The sequence below is a fragment of the Lathyrus oleraceus genome, chromosome 5 (genome assembly GCF_024323335.1).
Source record: "Lathyrus oleraceus cultivar Zhongwan6 chromosome 5, CAAS_Psat_ZW6_1.0, whole genome shotgun sequence".
Classification (NCBI taxonomy): domain Eukaryota; kingdom Viridiplantae; phylum Streptophyta; class Magnoliopsida; order Fabales; family Fabaceae; genus Lathyrus; species Lathyrus oleraceus.
The window spans coordinates 377,544,566-377,570,249 of NC_066583.1; the positions used below are offsets into that span (position 1 = coordinate 377,544,566).

At 35.8% G+C, this 25,684-nt stretch overlaps 4 protein-coding genes and 1 pseudogene across 4 annotated transcripts; 2 read left to right on the top strand and 3 right to left on the bottom strand.

Moving 5' to 3' along the window:
• Positions 1–4,288: 4,288 nt before the first annotated feature.
• Positions 4,289–4,388, top strand: LOC127089283 (uncharacterized; annotated as a pseudogene).
• An 8,225-nt stretch (positions 4,389–12,613) lies between these two features.
• Positions 12,614–14,706, bottom strand: LOC127079680 (DNA polymerase kappa). Its single transcript, XM_051020064.1, has 6 exons — positions 14,555–14,706; positions 14,198–14,289; positions 13,868–13,979; positions 13,419–13,705; positions 12,955–13,268; positions 12,614–12,879 (listed from the first exon to the last, which is right to left on the bottom strand). Exons 2-6 carry the CDS (start codon positions 14,273–14,275, stop codon positions 12,771–12,773), a joined length of 900 nt encoding a protein of 299 aa, XP_050876021.1. The 5' UTR covers positions 14,276–14,289; positions 14,555–14,706; the 3' UTR covers positions 12,614–12,770.
• Positions 14,707–15,138: 432 nt separating this feature from the next.
• On the bottom strand, positions 15,139–16,755 carry LOC127079681 (uncharacterized). The gene is made up of 6 exons (XM_051020065.1): positions 16,483–16,755; positions 16,236–16,390; positions 16,049–16,142; positions 15,865–15,935; positions 15,675–15,781; positions 15,139–15,291 (listed from the first exon to the last, which is right to left on the bottom strand). The coding sequence occupies exons 1-6, from the start codon at positions 16,637–16,639 to the stop codon at positions 15,156–15,158; spliced, it is 720 nt and encodes a 239-aa protein (XP_050876022.1). The 5' UTR covers positions 16,640–16,755; the 3' UTR covers positions 15,139–15,155.
• Positions 16,740–17,235, bottom strand: LOC127080817 (probable serine/threonine-protein kinase PBL17). Its single transcript, XM_051021110.1, has 2 exons — positions 17,015–17,235; positions 16,740–16,948 (listed from the first exon to the last, which is right to left on the bottom strand). Exons 1-2 carry the CDS (start codon positions 17,085–17,087, stop codon positions 16,740–16,742), a joined length of 282 nt encoding a protein of 93 aa, XP_050877067.1. The 5' UTR covers positions 17,088–17,235.
• A 2,273-nt stretch (positions 17,236–19,508) lies between these two features.
• LOC127084895 (imidazole glycerol phosphate synthase hisHF, chloroplastic) lies at positions 19,509–25,265 on the top strand. Its single transcript, XM_051025416.1, has 19 exons — positions 19,509–19,762; positions 19,875–19,957; positions 20,041–20,135; positions 21,048–21,151; positions 21,549–21,718; positions 21,832–21,946; positions 22,033–22,088; positions 22,190–22,228; positions 22,336–22,434; positions 22,798–22,860; positions 22,952–23,014; positions 23,119–23,201; positions 23,361–23,469; positions 23,560–23,613; positions 24,133–24,220; positions 24,348–24,385; positions 24,583–24,688; positions 24,781–24,947; positions 25,024–25,265. The coding sequence occupies exons 1-19, from the start codon at positions 19,612–19,614 to the stop codon at positions 25,081–25,083; spliced, it is 1,743 nt and encodes a 580-aa protein (XP_050881373.1). The 5' UTR covers positions 19,509–19,611; the 3' UTR covers positions 25,084–25,265.
• The last annotated feature ends 419 nt before the right edge of the window (positions 25,266–25,684 follow it).

The window sequence follows — 25,684 nt, forward strand, 5'->3', positions numbered from 1 at the left end:
TATCAGAGCATGACCCATAAGAACTACTCTAGACTCCAAGCATTAGCTTCTACTCGACTCATTTCTCGTTACCTGAAAAATAGGTTGTAAGGGTGAGTTCCTCAATCAATATAATAAGCATTATAGAACAACATGTAATGCTAAGTAAATAACACATCAATTCACCCTAACCAGACTACGCATTCAGCAACGGCAATATCCGTCCCAACATCATATTCAACAATAATATATATCATATGTATAATCCTCAACCCATATTCAACACCAACAACACAACACAACGATTTACTCACTAATTCCTCACAATGGGAATTAGCTACAGCCCCACAGGCTATGCCATGCATTCATTATGCAATGAGACTCCATGAAATGCGGTACCGACTCTTCTTGAACATACAGTTCAAGCTCACCGATCCCTCCGGATACGGCTACTAAGCTCACTAGTCCCACTCATTGAGATCTAATGACTCACTCACTAATTCCTCACAATGGAAATTAGCTACAGCCCCAAAGGCTAGACTCCACAATGATTCACTCACTAATTCCTCACTATGGGAATTAGCTACAGCCCCAAAGGCTAGACTATGCAAGCTAATCATCTAGTATGCAAGCATCAACAGCAATTATCACAACAATTCACTCACTAATTCCTCACAATGGGAATTAGCTACAGCCCCGAAGGCTATGCCATACACGCTAATCATCTAGCAATGCAGCATCAACAACAATTCACAACGGACATAAGCTCACACTCTAAGCCATACAACAGTCCATTTACAACACAGGTAATATATGTGCATACACATCATTAGGCATGCCCTCATACATCAATCAACACATCATTATCATGTAAGTCAATTAAACACCGTATTAGCACTCTCTACTAATACTTATACTGCTCACAACAGCGGGGTATAATCCCTATCACATCATGTGCCAACATAGGCCAGCTCTCAATTAAGTACACAACATTAAAATATCCATTTTTCCACTCTGCAACGTACTATATCAATTTTTTCCACAGCTCAAAGCTCACAGGTCGGCGCAAAGACTCTGCTCAACTGGAGGGAGTCAGCGCAAAAGCCCTATGCGTCGACGCATACAGTCGACGCTTAGCTTACTGGTCGGCGCAAAACTACCATGCGTCGACGCATGCAGTCAGCGCATGCCTCACGGGTCAGCGCACGCCGACCCTATGGTCGACCGCTCGCGCGCAGACTCAGATTTTCTGAGTTATTTCCAGGTTTCCGTCAGCTTACGTTTATCCGGTTTCCCGGCCGTTTCCTCAACTACGACCATCTCTGAACAGAACAATTCGTCCGGTAAATTGGTAGCGCCGATTCAAGTTTTCAATTGGGATTCGTGCCTTAGTCTAACATTCAAGACTCACACAACTACCGATTCAATTTACAAATTTTACACAGTTTAACCAACATCAATTTCAGCATATACAGTTCCAATTAGGGCTAACTTAACGGCTTATCACTACCCACTACATATTATCCCATAATACCCATTAATCGACGATAAACCCCCTTACCTTAACAATCCGGCAGAATCTTTGAGCTTCAAGCTTTCGTCCTTCAACCTTTGCTCTTCAGTTCCTCTTCTCTGCCCTTTTTCCCTTTTCTCTCACGATGCTTCTCTGTTCTGTTTTCACGTGAAATGCTTTTCCAAATGAGAACTTTTCCTTATTCCAACATATATATATTTTCCAATAATAATAATCCAAAAAAAATAATAATAATAAAATTTCCAATTATTTAATTAAATTAATAATTAAATTATTAACTCAATTCAAATAATTATTTTATTATTATCGGGGTGTTACACATTACACAGACCAAACGGCATTCGTCTATAAGCGAAGGTACCAAAAGGGCATGTGAATGTTGTCTTTTCTTGGTCATCAGGGTGAATTGGTATTTGAAAGAAGCCTGAATAACCGTCTAAATAACAGAAATGTGAATGTTTAGCTAATCGTTCTAACATTTGGTCAATGAATGGTAAAGGGAAATGATCTTTTCGGGTTGCTTTGTTTAGTTTCCTATAATCAATGCACATTCTCCATCCCGATTCGATTCGTTTAGTTATAGTTTCTCCTTTTTCGTTTTCAATAACGGTTATGCCTCCTTTCTTTGGTACAACGTGTACAGGACTAACCCATTTGCTATCAGATATAGGATATATAATACCTGCTTCCAATAACTTGGTTATTTCTTTCTTTACTACCTCACTTAGGATCGGATTTAGTCTTCTCTGGTGTTCCCTAGAGGTTTTACAGTCTTCTTCTAACATGATGCGGTGCATACAAATAGAAGGGCTTATTCCTTTAAGATCGGTGATGTGGTATCCTAGTGCGGTTGGATATTTTCTTAAGATATGTAGGAGTTTTTCTGTTTCGAGTCTTCCTAGATCTGCATTAACTATCACAGGTCATTCAAGTTCTAAGTCTAGGAATTCATATCTCAGATTTTTGGGAAGTGTTTTCAAATCAGGGGTTGGTTTGTTAAGACACTGCGTAGGATCCGGTGTTATTGCTAGGCATTGTTTAGATTTGTCCTCTAGAAGGTAGTCTGATGATTTGTCTTCTCCTGACTCTGCTTCTTTTATGCATTCATCGATGATATCCATGAAGTAACATGTATCTCCTATTGCAGGTGCTTTCAAGAATTGGGAAAGAATGAATTCAATTTTCTCTTCACCTACTTCGAAGGTGAGTCGTCCTCGTTTTACGTCTATGATTGCACCGGCAGTTGCTAAGAATGGTCTTCCTAGTATAATAGGTGTCGTATCATCTTCTCTAATGTCCATAATTGTGAATTCAGTGGGAATGTAAAACTGACCTATGCGTACGGGAACGTTTTCAAGGATTCCTACAGGATATTTGATGGAACGATCTGCTAATTGCACAGACATTTTGGTCGGTCTTAATTCTCCCATCTCCAGTTTCTTACATATGGATAAAGGCATAACGCTAATTCCGGCTCCTAAATCGCATAAGGCTTTGTCGATGACAAATTTTCCTATGTGACAGGGTATAGAGAAACTACCCGGATCCTTGAGTTTAGGGGGCATGTTTTGGATTATAGCGCTACATTCGGCAGGGAGTGTAACGGTTTCGCTATCCTCAAGTTTCCTTTTATTAGAAAGAATTTCTTTTAAGAATTTAGCATATGAGGGCATCTGCGTAATAGCTTCGGTAAACGGAATTGTAACGTTTAATTGTTTAAGGAGATCAACAAATTTTCTAAATTGGCCTACATCTTTGGTTTTAACAAGCCTTTGAGGGTAAGGTATAGGTGGTTTGTAAGGTGGTGGAGGTACATAAGGTTCCTTCTTTTCTAGGGTTTCCTTATTACTCTCTTCCTTTTCCTTAGGTTCACTTTCCTCAGTAGATTTCTTAGGGTTTTGGTTTTCTATCCTTGGGTCAGACGGTCCTTCCACTTCCGTTCCACTTCTCAATATAATTGCATGAGCTTGGCTTCTCGGATTGGGTTGGGGCTGTCCAGGGAATGTACCAGTTGGTGCAGCAGTAGGTGCTTGTTGTTGAGCTACTTGAGATATTTGCGTTTCCAGCATTTTGTTATGGGTAGCCAGGGCATCTACTTTGCTTGCTAGTTGTTTAAGTTGTTCGCCAGTGTGTATGTTCTGGTTTAAGAAATCTTTATTGGTTTGTTGTTGGGAAGCTATAAAGTTTTCCATCATGATTTCCAAGTTGGATTTTCTAGGGGTATTATTGTTAGGATTCGGTTTCTGATATCCCGGAGGTATAGATGGGGCTTGATTTGGAGACTGTCCAGGTGCGTATAGAGCATTATTACTCTTATATGAGAAGTTTGGATGGTTCTTCCAATTTGGGTTATAGGTATTCGAATAGGGGCTTCCTTGAGCATAGTTTACTTGCTCTGCTTGGATTCCAGTCAAGAGTTGACATTCCGCAGGAGTGTGGCCTTGGATTCCACAGACCTCGCAATTCTGAGTTATAGCAACCGCGGCGGCTGGAGGTGATACGTTTAAACTTTCAATTTTCTGGACCAAAGCATCCACTTTTGCATTGACGTGATCAAGGTTACTTATCTCGTACATGCCAGTTTTCGGTTGAGGTTTTTCCACCGTTGTTCGTTCGGTTCCCCACTGATAGTGGTTTTGGGCCATGCTCTCGATAAGCTGGTAAGCATCAGCGTAAGGTTTGTTCATTAGTGCACCACCTGCAGCGGCGTCTATTGTTAACCTTGTATTGTATAAGAGACCATTATAAAATGTGTGAATTACTAACCAGTCTTCCAAACCATGGTGTGGGCAAAGTCTCATCATGTCTTTGTATCTTTCCCATGCTTCGAAAAGAGACTCGTTGTCTTTCTGTTTAAATCCGTTTATCTGGGCTCTTAACATAGCTGTTTTGCTTGGCGGAAAATATCGGGCAAGAAAAACTTTCTTCAACTCGTTCCATGTGGTGACTGAGTTGGAAGGAAGAGATTGAAGCCATCTTCTAGCGCTATCTCTTAATGAGAAAGGAAAAAGACGAAGTCGAATTGCCTCTGAAGTGACACCATTAGCTTTAACAGTATCAGCGTATTGGACAAATACGGATAAATGAAGGTTTGGATCTTCGGTAAGATTTCCAGAGAATTGGTTCTGTTGCACAGCCTGCAACAACGAAGGTTTAAGTTCAAAGTTGTTTGCTTCGATTGCGGGCGGAACAATACTTGAATGCAGTTCATCTTGCGATGGAGCGGCGTAATCTCTAAGAGCACGAGCTGGTTCTGCCATCTCGGTTAAAGAAGGAAAATCTTTGAGATCAGGAAGGTCTATAGGAGGGAGATTGTTTTCAGCACGATATTCCCGAATTCGTCGTAAGACTCGGAGATATAGTTCGATATCGTTGATTCGTAAATAGAGCGGTTCGCCTTGAGAGCGAGTGCGTGGCATACAAATCAACGAAAGAAAGAAAAATAGAAGGAAAAGAAACCTTAGTCTCTACAGCGTAACGGAAGAGTTACGATATCGATTGAATAAAAGTCCCCGGCAACGGCGCCAAAAACTTGATCGCTCGACTGGGTGAGTCGAGAATGGGATACAAACTGCAAGTGCACAGTTCTATCGCGTAGTTTTAAAAGATATCGATCCCACAGGGACTTATGAATCGATATACCGTTATCTAAGGTTACTACGTAAATCTAAGGTGAAAATGTTTGATTGTTTGGGGAAAAACTAAGAGCTAAACTAATATCTAGATTAAATATTAATAAAACGGATATCGGTATGTAGTTCGTCAAAACTAGGGAATCAAGTCTTTGTCGGTTTCTTGGTTTTAAAATGAATCGTTTTGGTTAACTTTATTGGTTAAAGGTTCTATCTCAAACTCTCGCTCTGTTGAATAAACCATGATTTTATATTAATGTTGCTGTCACTTATAATTAAGTCAAAAACCATATTTTGAAAGCAATAAAGTTGCAGAAACTCTTTTTAAGAAAATACTGACCGTTTTAAACACCCTTATCTCAAACTCTCGCTCTGTTGACTTAGGTTATATAATTAAATCCAAATGCTTAACTCTCGTCCTCACATTCAATCTTTAAAAATACTTTTTGGAAAAGATCAGAATTTAATTAACTCTAAAACTTGCTCTCGCCCTGATCTAGAATTAATGCCTAACTTACACTGTCCAGTTAAAATCTCAAACTCTCGCTCTATTGATTTTAACTTCTTTATGTCTTTTACTTTTGTAAAAAATCTTGTTATTAAACCTGTAAGTTGAGACCGTAAAAAGATTGATTTTGATTTTAAGTTTAGATAGACCGACTCAGTCTTGATCCCTTATTCTGCTTACTTTACATACCGATACCTAGGCAAATTAGCCAGACATGCTAAATAAATAAGAATTTATATCATGCATAAACAGACTCATTCCAGGCAGATAATATAGATAAATAATAAAACAAAATAATAAATAATGATTTAAGAACCTGAATGCGTAATACAATAGTCTTGAACACTCCACCACAAGCCGGTAGGATTTGTTCTTGGATTCTTCAATCAAACAGTAAATTAAATCAAGGAAATAAAACTGGAATATAACGTAAGGTTAAATCCAGTATAAAGTTGCACAATAGTTTCCGGTGTAGAAACTATTATGCGAAAAATATCTAAAAGCTAAAACGGGAAAGGTAAATTTGCAAGGGAAAAAGAATGTAAAACTTGCAAAAGAAATAAAATAAAATAAACAATGTTAAGTGCTGGAAAAGAAGAAAATAAGCAAAAGGCGTGAAAAGAAAAATTGGCAGAGCTTCGGCAATATGAGCGTGGAAAAACCCGGTCATTGAAACTTCCCAATTAGCTGCTATTTATACAGCTGCTGGTGTAACTGCTTTTCAAGGGTTTCCGTGTGCGTGGTCTCGTTCCGAGGGTTAAGCGTGCGTGGAAGTAGCTTTCAACGTGGTCAGTTGAGTTCCTTGCGCCAAAAATATAGAGGACTGGTGTGACGTTCGTCACACCATGTGTGACGCTCGTCACAGGAGTGCTTTTAGTGTGACGCTCGTCACAACCCTTGTGACGCCCGTCACAGGCATAACGTGCACTTTCTTTGGGCTGGGCTTGGTCTTTGTTATTTGTTTCCTTTTTATTCCTTTTTACACCTCCTTTTCTTCCCTTTTTCACTTTTGCTTCAAAATGGATACCTGACATAAATAGCAAGGAAATACTGCATAATATCTGATAAAATGAGATAAACTAAAGTAAATGATAATATAATCTAATTGAATTAAGTCTTAAAATGTGATATAATTTCGTGTTATCATCTTCTCCGGTAAAACTTATCGGACTAGTCCACCACCAACTTTTGTTTGCAGTGAGGAAGATCGATCTCAATCTCAATTTGCTTGGGCTTGCTTCCACTAACTTGTAGAAGATGATTTTGATGCAAAAGGACTTTGAATTCTTGGAGTTTCAATTTCAAAACAGAATGGGAATCAAAACTCAATTTCAAGAGAAATCTTCAAGAAATTATATCAATGGAGGGTGGGAGTGTTTGCAGGTCAAAACTTGGGCTAAGGATCCTTGACTTTGAGTAGAATGGGTTGCATTTATAGACTTTTCAATTGATTTTCACACACTTCCATTCAAATGGAAAAAATAACAACTCTAGTGTGCATGCTTGCATGGGCATGTAATAGGCCCATCAGATGATTGGAATTAGTCCAATATTATGCACATGTGATGCTGAAAGCAATTCATGAAGCCATGCAATGTAGAATGGAAGTTGGTCATGAAAATCTTCCAAATGGGGCGATGCATTACACCCATGCGCAAGTCCTTCAAAAATACTCCAAATGCCATTATCTTGGACTCTTTGGAAAGGTAACATGAAGGGGAACAACTTTAATGTTGAAAACTTTTCCATTTGGATATTGAATCATGATTAATTTTGAGGTGGAAGTTGGAGAAATCAAACATAGTTGAAAATTTTCTAAGTTAAAAGTCAAATGACCATTTTTCCACCTTTAATAACTTTTTCTATGCGCTTCAAATGAAAATGGTTCCTTCATAAAAGTTGTAGATATTTCAATCCTCTTCAATTTGATCATAAATTTGACACTATTTTAATCCTGCATGAGGAAGTTACAAATTTAAGAAGTTGAGGAAAATTGTTTGTTCAATGATGATGACCCAAAATGACCTATAAAGTTTCCTCTTAGTACATTCCCTTTCATGTTGAATTTGACTTTTATCAAAGAATAAAAGTTGGATAAGACATCTTGAGTTTGATCATGAAACTTGGATTTCCTTCATATCACAAAAATTGAGCAAGTTATGGTCCTTGGAAGTTGACCTTTTAACAAGGGCACAAACAAAATGACATATAATCTTTCACTATAAAAAATGACTTTCCAAGCAAAACTAGCTCTTGATGCCAACATGAAAGTTGTTTGTAATGTCATAAAGAGTTACTTTCCTCTTGGAATAATTTTCATATGACAAAATTTGTAAGAGATAGGGTATAGAGTACCCTAGATTTGACCAGTTGATTTTCTCTAGTCAACCTCTTTGAACCAACTTGCAAACTTGAAGCTCTTTTTCTCTTTGGGGATCACAGAGAATCATATATGCTTGTGATTAATTTAAATGAAGTATTCCATAATATATATGACCAATTGTTGAAGAAACTTGTCGAGGAAGTCACACAAGATACCTAGATGAATTAGGGCCTCCTTGACAAACAAGCTTCAAACTCTTGATGAATTCTTGATCAAAATGACAATTTAAGAGCATGGGGATCCATATATGATACTTAGAACCATTGTTAACCTTTTGTTGATTGATCTCTTGCATTGAGGGTCTCAAGCCCTAAATATGAACTTGATGAGGCACAAATGGACATACACACTACCTACAAAAGAAACAAAGCTACACTAGACATTTATTTTGGTATTTTGGTTAGTAAAAAAATAAAAACAAAGTATGATACAATCAAAATATGCTTGGTAATCTCTCCCAATGCAAACCCAATGAATGAGGGGTAAGAAAGATACCAACTTGTGATCCTAAAGCCAATGCAAATAATGAGATAGCATGAGGGATCTCAGGGTCAAAATTGGGGTCTTACAATAGTTCCCCTTATTGCTTATCTTTTGTAAGTCCCATTTGTTCCTTTTGCATAAAAAACCATTATCCTCAGCTGCTTACCTTTCGTAAGTCTCCTAAGCCTTTTGTTCGGGGATTTCTATTCCTAAACATACTTACCTTTTGTAAGTGACCCTTGCCTTTTGCATTGGAAATCTTCTCTTATTAAGGAGTCGTTACTACCTTTTATATAAGATGATCATCCTTTTCACCTTTCCTCTTAACCTTTCGTTAAGAAGTTTCTCATTATCTTTCGTATGAGAAATCCCATTCATCTTTCTTATTAACCTTTCATTGAGAAGTTTCTCATTACCTTTTGTATGAGATGATTGTCTTTTCCAACTTTCTTCTTAACCTTTTATTGAGAAGTTTCTCATTACCTTTTGTATGAGAAATCATATCCATCTTCATGCGTCTTCTTAACCTTTCGTTGAGAAATTTTTCATTACCATTTGTACGAAAATCTCATCCCTAGCTTTCTTCTTAACCTTTCATTAAGAAGTTCTCACTATCTTTTGTATGAGAATCCCCATCAGACCTTGTATCTAGGAGCTCTTGTTACCTTTTGTACGAGAATCTCATTCCTATTTTTCTTCTTAACCTTTTGTTAATGAGTTTCTCATCACCCTTTGTGTGAGAAATTTAACCACCTTTCTTATTAACCTTTTTGTTTGGAGGACCCTTTTTCTTGTGCTAAGGAGTCGTTGCTACCTATTGTACAAGAAAAAGCATATTTCCCCAGCGAGACCGTCCCTCATTCCCATTTTCTTCTTAACCTTTTGTTAAGAAGTTCTCATCACCTTTTGTGTGTGAAGTCTTTTCATCTTTCTTCTTAACTATTTGGAAATTTCCGTCTCTCTTGATAAGGAACTGTTGCTACCCGTTGCACGAGAAGGTTGTTTCTCAATTGAGTTACTTGCCTTTTGCAAGACGTTTCTCTGCCTTTTGCAGAAGATCTCATTTCAGCTTTATACCCATTGGTACTTGCCTTTTGCAAGCACTTTATTCTTTTACCTTCACGGAATCCTGCGGGAATACCTCGATCATCGGTTACATGCCAAAACTTATTAGTGGAGGCAAGAAAGAGAAGAATGGAAAAAGAAAAGAAGAGAAAGAGAAGCTAAGAGAAAGAAAAAAAACCATCAATCATACTGCATTAGCATATTGCATACGTCATGCATATCTAACCTCTAATAAATACCTATTTACCAAATAACTTTTCAATCCCCAACAGTTGCTCTACACAAAAGATGGTTTTGTTCATCCCATACCCTCACTGAAGAGACTCTTTGCGACCTATCTTCACATTACATTCCATTTGTTCTTGTTGGGAAATATTTCCAATATTCTAGTATTAATCCCCTCCTACCTTGATTGTCTGGAAGCCGTTGCTATTCGTACATTCAGGTCCGAGAAGATTAAATATGGGCAGCTGTCATACCCCAAAGTTCACCTTACCCTTCACAATATTCATATAGGCCAATAAACCTAATCATTTGCATATCATCATACGCATTCATTTCACCTACATAAGCATGGTTCAACACAAGGAGACATGTGACTTGAATTCATGGCTTTATGGTTACACCTAATGGAAACTAGGGTTCAACAACTTAAGGTGGATCAATCAATCAATCAAACCCTAACTTCTTGGGATAAGGCATTGGTAGACCCTTTCACTTACCTGGTAAATCACTCATCTTAAGGCATTTGATCAAGCATGATCATGCATTGATCTTTGAGGTTTGACACATGTCTTGTTGACCAGGTATCCACTTGGTTTTATACCTCACTTCACTCATATATCTATGCTCATTCAAAATCAGCCATTTAATTCTTGGTTACATGTTTCTTGATGCAATGATCCATTAGTACATCTATACTTCCATTCATTTCATGTGGTCATGGTCCATTTTCAATCAATGTCATTCATTCATTGTGATACATGTTGTTTATTCAAGGTCATTCATCATTTGGTTCATTCATCTATTTTCTTAGGTTTTGCATTTCATGTGGTCCAATCCATATTGGGACATGACATGTTTCATAAGCACAAGGAGTTTTCTTCAGATCTAAGCCATTTGGTTGGGTTTGCTTGATTTACAAGTCTTGTCATCATTTGGACTCATTGGTCCATTGTATGTTATTTTTAGATTAATCATTGTGTCATCCATTGCATGATATGTGTTTGAATTTGGATTTGATTTTGTTTGAATGTCCAAGTGAAATCATACTCAATCATTTCATTTAGCATAACTGTCCATAATCATTTCATCATTGTTTCAAATTAATTTTAGAAATTCAAATTGATTTTAATAATTCAAATAAATTTTTAGAATCATTTCATACCAAATAAGGTCATGGTTGTTAATTAGAAGTATGCCCATTCATCATTTTTTTTATATAACAAAATTCAGAATGTATTACAATTCATTGAGTCCAAAAAATATCAGCCCAAGCCCACACATATCAATCCATATTCATATTAGAAGGTCCATAATCCCTAGCTCCAATACTGCACCATATCCAAATAAGACAAAAAGATAAAAGTGCAATTGGAAGTACACATGAGCATGAAAAGTAATGCAAGACAAACACATTACAAATCCAAAACGCATTCCAACAAAGAAAATAGCAAGCACGAAACGCACATAAGCTTAAACGCAAGCAGCAAAATGAAACACATCATTGCAGCATAAAACGTGAGCATTCCAAACGCAGGTCCAAATAACCGAAACGCAGCAAGCACAAAACGACGAAACGCAATTGAAACACAGCTTACAGTTCAAGTTCAAATTCCAATCCAAATTCAATTCACGTCCATTACAAACAACTCTATATAAACACATGAACTTACAATGAAGTCTCTCTCCTTCAATCTTCGAGAACCACCATCTTCTTCTTTTTCCCGCGCCTCACATCTCCATCTTCATCGCCTCACATTAGGATTTAGTTAGATTAATATTAGGTTTAGTTTAGCTTAATTAGGATAGTTAGATAATTTTTAGAATTAATTTTGATCATATTAATTTTGAATGAATATTGATTATGTTGATTTTTAGAATTAATTTTGAAATGTTAATTCTAGAATATAATATTGATTATTTGATTTAGTATATTAATTTTAGAATATAATGGTAGATATTGATTTTTGAATTTTAATTTTGTTAAAGAATTATTTGTTTGTTTAGAAATATTACTTTTAGAGATTAATGATTTAGATTAATTTCTACTTATTAGAATATTAATGTTGATATTTGATTTGTTTGTTTTTATTTTCAGTTCTCTTATATTCTTGTAATTTTTTATTTCGATTGAATCTAATTTATAATATCTAATTCCTAACATTTATATTTTCGCATTCTAATTCCTAAGATTTACATTTATGCACCTAACTTATACTAACATTTAAATTCTTGTCATTTACTTTACTTTGTATCATAATACTCATTCATCATTGTCATTCTTCACCTCACTACAACAAACAAGACCTTAGACAGCGCTTTTTTTAGCCTTAGACAGCGCTTTAAAGCGCTGTCTAAACCTCCGCTGCTAAAGGTTTAGACAGCGCTTTTTTAAATCTTAAAAGCGCTGTCTAAGCCCCCCCCTTAGACAGCGCTTTTGAAAAAAGCGCTGTCTAAGCCCCACCCCTTAGACAGCGCTTTGGCCAAAAGCGCTTTCTAAGACCCTCCTATTTAAATTTTTTAGGTATACCTTAGACAACGCTTTTCAAAAAGCGCTGTCTAAGCCCTCCCCTTAGACAGCGCTTTTGCCTAAAGCGCTTTCTAATCCCCCCCTTAGACAGCGCTTTTTACAAAAGCGCTGTCTAAGGTATACGAAAATTTTTGAAGCTTTTGTTTTAAACCATATTTTTTCCAGGTTTATAAACCAGAATTTCTACCTGTTTTCAACCAGATTTTTTCCACGCTAATAAAATAAAAATGAAACAATTAGAACAATTCACATAAACTAAGAAAAATTAAACACACGGTGAATGAATGAGACTATTTTATTAATCATATCAAGATTCATAATACAACTATACATATTTTATCTTATGTGGAGAAAAGACATTCCTAGAGACTTAGAAATTATTGATGTGAGGCAAAATAAGATACAAATTATACAATAATAACTTAAAGCTTTGATTACTCCTTAACAAAAAAATAATCAATGGGCGTATATCGGCCCTCTCTCTGCGACAACTTTTGCTTCTTGGATTTGCTTTGTCTATTGATTCGGTGCTTTTGATCCTGACTGAAAAAACATAGACCTATCACATCAAACACTTTAAACAGAAATGTGGAATCACTGTCTAGTTCAATAATTTACCTTTGAATCGGAATAGATGTTTGGCGAATACTTGATTCTTCCTTTTGAAGCTTCTCAGCAAAATGGAAATCAGAATGCTCTAATCTTTCCTCAACAAAACTTGGAGGAAGTTCTATTCCACAGAGTGAACATTTATAGTCATTCAACCACAACATTGTTGTTTCCTGACAAGAATTAAGTCTATCCTCCTCCAGAAGATTAGACCCATCATTCACATTTTTCCCCTCAAACTTCCCCTGGAATGAAGTTGATCCAAGCATCTCTGTACATGCACTGTGGTGAGAACTTGCAGCATCATTACCAGAAGTTTGTACCTGGTAAATACGGCAGAGATGATAAATAGTAGCGCTAAAAAACATCAACATGCTCCTCAATCCGCCAAAGCAATTATTCGATTGCGGAAACTGACCTATATCAATATATGTCAGCTACTTCGAAAAATAAAGAGAGAAAAGGAGATATACCTTCTCTGCACCATCATTTTTCCAGAGAGTGCAGCTTTGGTGATTTACATCTAATGAATGATTACCATCAAAAGGATCTCTGCTATCAAGCTGGCTTGTGTGCCCAACATCAATCGAAGGATCAGTTTCTATATCACTGATAAAGTCATGATCTGTAACATCTGAAAAAGGGTCCTTTTTCCTATTGGCTTCTCCTGAAGTAATGAAATTGGTAATAGTCTTCTGTGTACGATCAGGGGTAGCACCACTACCACTTTTATCTCCGTTAAACTGTGATACTCTAAGACCTAAGAGGAGAAGAAAAATCTGTTATGCACTGACTTATACAAGGAACTAATGTGAACTTGCTCATAGACTATATCTATAAGCAGAAAGCACCCTCTTATATTGGCCTTGAGCACCATCTGAATAATTGGTCAACAATAAAGCAAGTTAACAGAAACATATACCTATTAATCTTACTGAAACGGGAAGTTCAGCTTTCAGCAATTTTGATGCATGCTTCAGAATATCCTCACTTGAGTTGATGTAGTTTTGTAAAGTCACAGCTCTATTCCGAACCTATAGATTGAGCATTTTTTTAGTACTTGCAAGAGAAATATAGTAAGATAGTAAAATGCATGGTGATCATGACAAATCCTTAAAGGAACTTGAACAATATTAACAACTTTTCTTTTAACAAAGCTTTGTCCAGAGGTAAGAACCCAAGCCAGAGAATTGACCTCTATCATAAACAGAAAATTGTTTAGAAAGAAACAGAGTCAAGAAATCACAAGTACCTCAAAAGAAGTAGTTTTCAGTTTAAGAGTCAACGTTCGCCCATGAAGGCCCTCTTTCTGCATGTCTGTGGACAGCATTTCAGCAAGCTCCACTGCAAACATAAGCTTGCATGGCTCATCTTTTTTATGATTCAATATAACTAAACACTTATCTAATTCAAAAACTCAGCATCTCATAGTGTCATTAGCATGTGTAACAAAACTGTAACCTAAACTGAAGGAATCTCATGACAATGGAGTTTAAACTTAAGAGGATCTCCACAAATTCAAACTGATCAACTACAATTATGATGACAACATTTAAAATTTGAAATCAAAATTCCCTGAAAAATGAACAATAATTGACAAGACATATACCCAGTTTTTTCTGCAACAGCACTTCGTCCTCAGTGGCAGAAAATGTCCTTTCATTGCTGATACTTTTCCGAAAACTTGCTTGGGGAGAATCAGTCTTTCCAAGCCCTAAACCCACAGAGTAAAAAAAATCTGCAACAATTTGATAAAAAATCACATGTTAGTAAGGATTTTACAAGATTAATTTAGAATGAAACATGTATGATTAGAAATAAAAGATTATCGTTAGTAAACCCAGATGAAGCTAAAATTAGAAACTTCCCAAACAATGGTTGTAGAAAGCTGAAACTAGAAAGTGAACAGAACATAGAGAATTAATAAAATAATTCTTAGCACCAGAACTTTTTACCCGTGCGGAGGCGTTGCTAACCTCCCTTTTGGGTTTCTTTCAATGTCCTAAAAGCTGAGAAAACACAGCTTGCCAACATTTGGGAAGATGCAAGTTCGGAGAGAAAGAAAAAACAAAAGCCAGTAAATACTAGGCAAATTATTATCTCCATAGTTTTATGGATAGTTTAGTGTTCAATTTAGGAATAGGAACCCTCTTTAACAAACTTATGTTGAAGTTCAATAGAAGCTTATAGAATTAGGCAGACAAAAGACATCAAGTATGAGCACCTCTTTTGGCAGCAAATCCCATCCATGTTTCAAATGAGGTTTGTCGTAGTTTTACACCAGCCTTAACAAACCTTTTCGCGTACTTATTAATCAACTCCCATTCATCTGTATTGTAACAAATGCTGCAAATGATTGACCCAGGTAACAGGTCAGAAAAACATACTTAAGAGAACAAAAGCAACATACAAGAAAAGGTGAGATTCATAATTTGTCTAGTGTTGGACAATACTAAAAACCAAGCAAACTAACTGCATTGTAGGCTTGTAGCCTAAGGCACAAAGAGGCACCAAATTGCCTTCATACAATCAAATAGAGCTTTGGGGGAACTAACAACAGATCATGATTTGAAAATGAAGCATGCCAGCCAGTTTAAAGGGAATAACAATGAAATCAACAAAAAGTTCAGCAACTCCTTTTAGAGGTAAACACCATATTAAAATCTTATTCACAGAAGACCCTTTGTACTGCAAAACAAAATCATGAAAATGCAAAAAGAATGACATACCTAAAAACTATATCTGCCGTGCCCGGTTGCAATGGTAAATCATTCCTCTTCAAAAGTTTCATTACTTCCACCAATAGATTAGTATCATTGTGATTCTTAGCATACGTCTACAACAAAATAACAGTAACTTATCAATTGCAAACAGGAGAGAAAATCAAAGAAATTAGAGCATTAGAATGTCAAATAATACCAATATATGGTGTGCCGATGCAACACTTGGCGCCAATCCATAGACATTATGCTTCCACAGAGCCTTCTTTCCTGCTCACACATTAAAATCAAATAACCTTAAAATGCCATTTCATATCTTCAAATTTCATAAATGAAACAGCACAGATTAAAAATAATAAAATGCAAACACAAACAAACCATACCAAAATCAAGGGCTCCGGCATGAACACATGCTTTCGTAACTTCCCGGCAGAGACTGCAGTTAAAATCATCATGTATGCGAAGATTCGACAACCTCTGCTCACATAAAACAATAATTAAACCCGTCACCATAGCAAAGAGACTGAATCAATATATAGATAGAGATTCTGCAAAAGTATAGAAACTAACGAATCTGCGGAGGTTCTGCAAAACGTCAAAGAGAAGACTAATATCGTGACGGTGTTTACAATTCTCAATCATCGACCATAGCCAAGCATTTGGAGGCATGGATCGTTTAACATTTACAGACTGAAGCATTTTATCATAAAGATCCTTCACAGCTTCTACATTGAAAAATTCAACAATACAAAATCAATAAACATCACAAAATTGAAATTCGAAAAACGAATTTACAGTTAACAAATGAATGAAGAACCTGTTGGAGTTTCTTCAACATTATCAACTCCGGGACTGTAATTGCGTTGTGCGAGCCCTGAGAGAAACGGTTGTTCGGTGCTTCGAAGATGAAATGAAAGGAAAATCGGAGACTGTAAGAGCCGAGAGACTCGGCGAGAATTTGATACTGCTTGCATGGCTTAATCTGGAAGGGAGCGAGTTAGAACTCAGGTGTCGCCTCCGGGTGAACTCGGTAGATTTGAGGAAGAAGGAGAAGCTTAAGCCTCGTCTCAGGGTTTACGACAGATGGAGAGTGAGAAGGAGAAGCTTAAGCCTTTTAAGAATGAAATCGGGACGAAACTGCTTGGTGGAAAGCCTCAATTCGTTGTAGGTAAAAATATGGACGTTGCTGTATCCAGCACCTTCACGAAGTTCTTTGATATTCATGGAACCAGTACCACCACCTAATAGAGTTGTTGGTGCAGTGGATTCATTTCCAACCGAACCTGATTCATAGCAAATTCAAGAATAAAATAACGGAAAGAGAAAATGCGAGAAAGAAATTGAAGTACCTGTGGAATTAGGTTTTGGTTTTGAATCGGAGAGGGAAACGTGTTTTTCTTCAATGCTTAAGCAAATCCCCATGAATATCGATCTGAACAGAAACCGCGTTTACACACATTCAGAATTCATTGTTGGAATGAATGAGAGTTAGGTTTTAGAGAGAGAAAGAGAGAGAGAGTGGAGAATGATTCAAAGATGAAGAGTGGCATTGCTTTGGGCGTAGAAAGCGCCAAACACGTTCAACTTTCTTAAAGGAACTCTTATGTTATTAAAATATTTTGTTCAAAATGAATATGAAATTTATATTTTTTAAAATATATAAATTATTTTAATGAGTTGAATATTGAGTATCCCCCTTAGACAGCGCTTTTGGTTTTAACCTTTTTTTTAATTTAAAGACTTTAGACAGCGCTTTATCAAAAGCGCTGACTAAGGTCTATATTTAAAAGCGCTTTCTAAAAGCGCTGTCTAAGGGGGGGTCTTAGACAGCGCTTTTAGAAAGCGCTGTCTAAGACCCCCCCTTAGACAGCGCTTTCATTATTTTTTTGGAACATTTTCCGTGTTTTATTTTAATTTTAACCTTAGACAGCGCTTTCTTTTAAAAGCGCTGTCTAAGATGCGCTGTTAAAAGTCATTTTTGGCGTAGTGCCTTCACCTTGATATTCAATATAAAATGAACAAAAACATGATAAAAAGGGAAAATGATATAAAAAGACTTGATCCATCTTCATTAAGACCTAAGCATGGATTTATGGATATATGGGCTATGGAGACTTAGAGGACTCTTTTAAGACCCTTGCATTGGACCTTGGACATAAATGATTGACCTAAGCACAATTTGGAGCATATTTGACTTTGTAATTTTTCATCACAATTGAGCACTCATGGTACTACCCTCAGAAAAAGGGAGTCATATTTTGTAATATCATTATGCACTTTTTAGCTTAGGACACAACGCACACACAAATGCTTTCTCTCGGGGTACCTTACAGCGACACCCTTTATTTCTCGCATAAATCCCTTATATTTTTCATGTATCCCTCTTCTCACTTTGATGTACTTTTTACTCGTTTTCCTTTGTCTTGTTATTGCTTGTTAGAACATAGGATCGTTACCATTTCATAAATAATAAACAAATCCTTGATCCAACGTCAAGCGGTATTTTCTCAAATCAAATTTAAAAACATAATAAAATACGATTATGATTGTATGCCACGAGTCTTAAGTGGTAGAGAAGGGATGAGAATGGAGCTTTCCTACACTCATTCTGAGTATTTTGGACACAAGACGCTTGACTTGGTAGTTCGGGATAATCACCTTTATCCATAGTCTTTAGTGCAATTCAAAATCAAGAACAATCTTGTTTAAAAATATAAAACCAATATCAACTCATCAAACCTTTTGTTTGAGCCTTAGGGCATCACTTCGAAAATCATTTTTCAAGGTATAAAATCAACAAAGCAAACAAACATTTTTTGTACCCATGAACTACGGGGCTCTGAATTCTCACTTCAATAAGTGAGTATACGTAGGCACGAGGACCCAAATCCTTGATGAGCACATTAATTAAAAATCCATCTCCACTCGTAAATTTTTAGCAAGTAAACATTAAGATAACGACACCCATTCAAACGTAGACATCTTAGAAGGTTCCTATCAAATACGATGGATATGAGGAGTGCTAATACCCTCCCCTTACATAACCGACTATGAACCTGTTCGTGGTTGCGATGACCATTCTTTTGGGGTTTTCTCGATATTTTCTCTTTCCTTTAGAATAAATAAAAACTGATGGCGACTCTACATTTTTCGCGTAACGACAGTTATGGTGCGATAGGAACAAATTATATCTTGCGAATAAAATGATATCTTCTTATACTCTGAAACTCTTCATAGTGAATTATGCTAATTTGTTAGCTAAATATTTTCCCAAGTATAACCCGTCTAATCCAATAAGAACGACTAAGTGGAATGCACACAAAAGTAGTATTATGATTTTGAATGTTGATGGCAGTAGCCTCAGTAATCTCGAAGTCTCAAGTTTCGATGGATTGATTCAAAATGCTGATGGTGTTTAGGTTCACAATTTTGTAGATAATATTGGTTATTCCAACATCCTTCATGATGGAATATCATGGATTATGGATGGTCTAAGAACTTGACATCAAAGACTTAATGTGTTATTCTGACTCCGATTCTACTTTCAAGCTTATCTCAAAGTGTTAATATTTGACATCAATATTCCACAATTCTTCACAATATTAAAATGTTTCTCTCTAAGAAATGACGAATTCAACTATTTCATATTCTTAAGAAAGAGAATGCTTCTGCTAACTATCAAAGAAACATGTGGCTAATAATGATGTAGTGTGTCAATTCGTTAAAAAAAATTCTATTAGAATTATTACTCTTTTGCTACCGCGTGGAACTTTAATTTCTAAATAATTTTATTTTTATTTTTCCACTTGTACAAAAAAAGTGTAGAATAACTAAAAATGGGAAACGACGTCGTCGTAAAGTACGTTGAGCTTATACACTACACACAGCAGAACAATAACGCCGTAGGTTTGAGAGTTTGCATTCAGAGATAGCAAAGTCAACAGCAATGGAGGCGCCCCCATTCGCTCCTTCATATTCCCCTTCTTCTCTCCTCCTTCGTCGCAAAACACCACTTTCCTTCACTAAATTCTCTCGCTCTCCCAATGTCAAAATCCGAACCAACTTCTCAATTCGTGCTTCCTCTTCTAGTGATTCTGGTTTGTTCTCTCTTTCTCTCGGTACCCTTTTCAAAAAAAGAAGTTTTTTTTTTTCTTATAGGGTTTTGGTTTTGGTCTAAACCCTGTTTTTTTTTTTAAAATTTATTTTTAGTTGTGACTTTACTTGATTATGGTGCTGGCAATGTTCGAAGTATTAGAAATGCTATCAAATTTCTCGGGTTTGAAATCAAAGATGTAAGCTTTTCTACTTCATTTCTTAATGGCATTGCTTTTTGTGATTTTTTTTGTTGAATATGAAATAACTGTGGTATTTATAGGTTAAAACCCCAGAAGACATTTTGAATGCAAGTCGTTTAATCTTTCCGGGTGTTGGAGCATTTGCACCTGCTATGGAGGTGTTAAGCAAATCTGGGTAATCTCTACTTTCCTTTCCCCCCTCAATTTATCTATGAAGCATATACACCTTAAACACTACACCAATACTGCGTCGGCACAGGTAGTAATTTGAAAAAAATGAATAAATCAAAGATAATTACAAGGTTCAGTTTCGGATAGACACACCTTTTTGCAGGCAACACCGACATTGACACAATCCTCGTTATATCTTAGAATTGCGGTCAAATCTGCTGAAATTGCAGCTGAAAAAACCATTATTACACCGACTTCAGTCGCAGAAGGATGCTGGATTGAAGTGTAGTTGGCCTGTAAAGGAAAACTAATGAAAGAACAATGTGTTATTTTTTAATCATGCAATGAAATACTAGTGTTGATCTTCAGTATCTTTTTGCTTGATCAATATTTACCATCTATATCAAGGATGAGTTAAACCAAGACTCTTCTTGTTATGTATTAGAGTTTATAGCTATGTACTATTTCCTACGAAAGACGGGAGTGCTGAAATTTCAGGGATAATCATGTTTGAAAGGGTTGGTGGTTGTTGAATAATGTTTACATTTGATATCATGCATAAATGTATATGTATCTAATTTTGGGGATAGTCATGTTTGAAAGGGTTGGTGGTTGTTGAATAACATCTGTACATTTGATAAGTGTTGGTATATCCGTTATATAATAACACTTTGTATTTAGTAGTATATCAGGGAACACTGTTGATTTGTTCAAATTCTGCTACACCGTAGCCACTTTCTGTTAACACTTATTTACCTAGGCATTGTCATGGAAACATTAAATTTCTTTTGAGGAAGTTTTTTTTTTTATCTTTGAGAGTTTACACTCTAAATTTTAGGCTCAATGGTTGAGTCAGATGCTTTATTTTGTCATTCATTTTAGTATCAATCTTTAAGCAGTGTCATAACTTTTGCAGGATGGGCGAAGCACTATGTTCATATATTGAAAAGGATCGTCCATTTTTAGGCATATGTCTTGGTCTTCAATTACTTTTTGAATCTAGCGAGGAGAATGGACCAAGTCAGTTATAAAGTTCTCTAATATTATTATTCTTATTCTTGTTATTATCATCCTTTGATAATCTTTTAAGTACTCTCTGAACATTTTTGTACTATGTCATAAATAGTACCGAGATATTCATCCAAGTAAATGTGAAATTATACAGTAGTTTTATTTTATACATAAAAAATATTTATATGAAATAACAATACTATTTGATTTTTCATCTCATATTTAAAAGATTTTACAATTAGGCTGGTTGGAAGATAGTTTGATTGAAAAGGGTAGAGGAAGATCAAAGAAAATTTTCGGAAAATTGTAAAAAAGGCCTTGGTCTGATATTAATTTTCTTTTAAGAGTAAGTTACTTTTTTATTCACTCTTGCAATTGAATGGACAAATATGCTTTTGCAAATCAGTAAAAGGTCTTGGCTTAATACCTGGAACTGTTGGGAGATTTGATTCATCAAAGGGTTTTAGAGTACCGCATATCGGATGGAATGCTTTGAAAATCACAAAGGACTCGGAAATTTTGGATGATGTTGGAAACCACCATGTCTATTTTGTTCACTCTTATCGTGCCATGCCTGTAAGTTTCCATTTTTCTATAAAAATCTCCTTGTTACTTTTGTCGTCTCATTCAAATTCTATGTTTTTATGATTTGTGAATTATTAAAGTAGATTTTTTTTTTCATTTCTCAGTCAGATGATAATAGAGAGTGGATATCCTCCACCTGTGACTATGGTGATAAGTTTATAGCATCTATTAGAAGAGGAAATGTGCATGCAGTTCAGTTCCATCCAGAGAAGAGTGGAGGCAAGTTTTATCATCCTTATCAATCTGAGTTTTTTGATATTTTTCTGGTTTCTGTTTTTTCTGATTTGTGAAATGACATTTTGCAGATGTTGGTCTTTCTATTTTGAGAAGATTCTTGTATCCGAAATCAAATGTGGCAAAGGTGGCCTTCATGCCTTTTCTACGAACATCTTATGTATTACTATTATTATGATCATTTTGAATTATGGTAACTAACCATTTGTGACATTCACTTGAAGACAGAAGACTGGTGAAGGCAAAGCTTCAAAACTCGCTAAAAGGGTAATAGTCATGAAAATCCCTTTCTAATTTTTATTAGTTTATATGTATGCTCAGCCTCGTCAATGTTTTCCTTATTTTGATTTGCTAACAAACCATTGTCTATGAAGGTGATTGCTTGTCTTGATGTGAGAGCAAATGATAACGGGGACCTTGTTGTAACCAAAGGAGACCAGTATGATGTAAGAGAAAATACAGAAGAAAATGAGGTACAAAGATGATACACACATTTCAATAATATGTATGATTTTTGGGGGGTTTTTCTAATACAGAATATGCCATATGAAGCACGAACACAGACACCGGGCATGACATCGACACTGGTAATAAATAATTTGATAAATGAATAAATTAAATGTAATCACAAGTGCCTGCGTCGGTGCCCAACATTGACACAGACACAAACACACATTTTTTGAGAGGTGCCTGTGCTACATAGAATATGCCAAAATATAAATATAAACTACTCTTTGGTTTGGATAATTAAACAGTTTTCTATTGGTTGCAAGACAAGTTCTTATTAAAGAGAAAACTGTATGTTTATCATCTTATGATACTGTTTTAATTGTCAGGTTAGGAATCTTGGTAAGCCAGTTGAGCTTGCTGAACAGTACTATAAAGATGGAGCTGATGAGGTAACACCTTCGACAATTGGATTGTTTTCACAATCATTATGAAGTGTGTTCTTTCCCAGTTCCCACTAATGTTACACCTATATGTATGCAGGTCAGCTTTCTAAACATCACTGGATTTCGCGACTTCCCTCTTGGTGATTTACCAATGTTGCAGGTCCGTGAAATGTGCCAAAATGGTAGTTTTTATTAGTTGGTGCTGCTGATTGCATATTTATCCGGTATCTGTTGGGGTTTCATGCTCACTATGTTTCTCCATAGGTATTGCGATACACATCAGAAAATGTTTTTGTACCCTTAACAGTTGGGGGTGGAATTAGAGATTTTACAGATTCACAAGGAAGGTATTATTATTACTAACCTTTATGCCAAATCAATGATAATACTCTTGTCATTTTCGCTGCATTATTTCAATTAAAATTGTCCACTTTTATTGTTCCATCTTTGTGTGTTTGTTTGCTCAGAACATATTTTAATTTTTCATACAAATACCTATATTCTAGGCACTATTCTAGTTTGGAAGTAGCTGCGGAATATTTTAGGTCCGGGGCTGACAAGATATCCATTGGAAGTGATGCAGTTTATGCTGCTGAAGAATATATAAGAACTGGAGTAAATTCAACCTATTGCTTGTTTCTATTGATATCATCTAAAAAACTGTGTTTTTTCTTCTTCTGATGTTGCAATGGCCGTCACATTTAGGTAAAGACAGGGAAGACCAGCTTAGAGCAGATATCAAGAGTTTATGGGAATCAGGTAAGCTGAGTCTGCTTCTAATTTTCACCCCTTATCTTATCCATATCATAAATGAGTTTATAATATTTGACGTGACTACCTGAACGAACATGTTTGCATGGTAAAACTCCCCCCTCATAAAAGCAACAATATCAGTTAAGTGATCTTATTTAAAAAAATGATATGACTCTTATATGCCAAAAAATTCATAACCAGGTACGATAAAATAAATATACGGTTGAACGTAATAGAAAAGCGGACACGTCTTTTTGCTAGTGAATGATGATAGAAAGGTTAAATTTTTTTTATTAGACATGCTTCTTCTTTTCAGATTGTTGCAGAGGCAGTAGGATAATTTCTTTTGTAATCCTTCTACATTTTGGAGATATTTAGAAAACCTATTTTCTAAAGTGTTTATTCAACTGCATGGCATTATTCTTTAATATCGTCATTGGTTTGTGTGTGTATGTTTGTTTGTGCTGGGTGATACTTGATATATCGATTGAAATGTCTATATACCTATTGACTTTCAATTTGCAGGCAGTTGTTGTTAGTATTGATCCCCGTAGGGTTTACATAAACGATTCAAATGACGTGCAATTCCAGACCATAAGGATTTCAAGTCCAGGTGAAGTTCTTTCTTTTCTTTCTTATTTTCATTTTTCTTTTCTTCCTAGAGAAGTTTTGACTTTGAGATGATATTTCGGGTAAATTAAACTAACTAAATATTCAAATCCATTTTATGCCGGTTTCAGGTCCAAATGGAGAAGAATATGCCTGGTATCAGTGTACAGTAAGTTTATTATACCTCTTCATTAAGTTTTTGAACATGTTCACTAAGCTAGATCTCTTAGTCTTGTTAATTGATTCTTCATGTCTGACAAAACTTGACCACATATAATGAGGGAATGCTCAATTTACCAAAACTCAGAAGCAGTTATTTGACTACTTCCTGAAATTCTTATCTCACCACTTGTTATTCTGTTTAAGGTTAATGGGGGACGGGAAGGCCGGCCAATTGGGGCTTATGAACTAGCAAAGGCTGTTGAAGAGCTTGGTGCTGGTGAAATACTGTTAAACTGCATCGACTGTGATGGTCAATCTCACTCTATATATCTTTAAATATAATTTACTGTATTTTTATTCTTTCTAATTTGTTTATTTCTATTGTTGTTGTCAATATTTCAGGTCAAGGGAAAGGTTTTGATGTCGATTTAGTTAAGTTGATCTCAGATGCTGTAAGTATCCCTGTGATTGCTAGTAGTGGCGCTGGCGTTCCTGATCACTTTTCCGAGGTGTTTGCTAAAACCAATGCTTCCGCAGCACTCGCTGCTGGCATTTTTCATAGAAAGGAGGTATAACTTCTGTTTTGTGAATTTCTTAATTCCGAGGAAATCGTTGTTGCCATACTGAACTTTTCATAAACTGCAGGTACCTATTCAATCAGTGAAAGAACATTTGTTGAAGGAAGGCATAGAAGTCCGAATCTGATAATTTCAACATATTAGTGACAATTTTCAAAATGCACTTTGTATTAATAAGCAAACCCTGTTGTATGATATTTATATATAGCCTTTAAAATATCACCTTTCTCTCTTTAGAATGTGACATTTTTTTGTTTGATCTCTCGTTACCAACTTTAATTCTATCTTTGATCATTTGGTTTTACAATATTTTTGTGTCTCTTATGTTACAGATTTTGATGTTTTTTGGTTTTACAATATTTTTGTGTCCCTTATGTTACAGATTTTGATGTTTTTTGGTTTTACAATATTTTTGTGTCCCTTATGTTTTTCATAGTAATGTTTGAAATTGGTTCTATATGATTAAGATCGACACTTATTCTTGAAATCTCGTAATTTATGGCATTCCTACTCCCTTCATCTGGTGATTTGATCACAAGCATGTTTAGCTTCAAATTTAAAGAGGAAGAATCCATTAGTAAGTCGACATGGACACTCATCGATCATCGTTGAAGCCACCCAGAGCAAGAGAAATCGAAGCCACCCAAAGCAAGTGAAACTTTTCAAAGTCAACACACATTTTTGTGTATGATCTCTTATTATCAATTTACACGTTCACACATTTTTTT

What these genes read in the sequence shown, in the direction of transcription:
- LOC127079680 (XM_051020064.1), bottom strand. Translation starts at nt 14,275, where the DNA reads ATGCTGTCCACAGACATGCAGAAAGAGGGCCTTCATGGGCGAACGTTG. An exon ending in CGTTTCAGTAAGATTAATAG is followed by an intron (nt 13,706 to 13,867) that starts GTATATGTTTCT and finishes TTCTCCTCTTAG; the next exon opens with GTCTTAGAGTATCACAGTTT. An exon ending in AAAATGATGGTGCAGAGAAG is followed by an intron (nt 13,269 to 13,418) that starts GTATATCTCCTT and finishes CGTATTTACCAG; the next exon opens with GTACAAACTTCTGGTAATGA.
- LOC127079681 (XM_051020065.1), bottom strand. Translation starts at nt 16,639, where the DNA reads ATGCAAGCAGTATCAAATTCTCGCCGAGTCTCTCGGCTCTTACAGTCT. An exon ending in TGTTGAAGAAACTCCAACAG is followed by an intron (nt 16,391 to 16,482) that starts GTTCTTCATTCA and finishes TTTTCAATGTAG; the next exon opens with AAGCTGTGAAGGATCTTTAT. An exon ending in ACGGCAGATATAGTTTTTAG is followed by an intron (nt 15,292 to 15,674) that starts GTATGTCATTCT and finishes AATCATTTGCAG; the next exon opens with CATTTGTTACAATACAGATG.
- LOC127080817 (XM_051021110.1), bottom strand. Translation starts at nt 17,087, where the DNA reads ATGGGGATTTGCTTAAGCATTGAAGAAAAACACGTTTCCCTCTCCGAT. An exon ending in ACCAAAACCTAATTCCACAG is followed by an intron (nt 16,949 to 17,014) that starts GTACTTCAATTT and finishes GCTATGAATCAG; the next exon opens with GTTCGGTTGGAAATGAATCC.
- LOC127084895 (XM_051025416.1), top strand. Translation starts at nt 19,612, where the DNA reads ATGGAGGCGCCCCCATTCGCTCCTTCATATTCCCCTTCTTCTCTCCTC. An exon ending in TTCCTCTTCTAGTGATTCTG is followed by an intron (nt 19,763 to 19,874) that starts GTTTGTTCTCTC and finishes ATTTATTTTTAG; the next exon opens with TTGTGACTTTACTTGATTAT. An exon ending in TCGGGTTTGAAATCAAAGAT is followed by an intron (nt 19,958 to 20,040) that starts GTAAGCTTTTCT and finishes TGGTATTTATAG; the next exon opens with GTTAAAACCCCAGAAGACAT.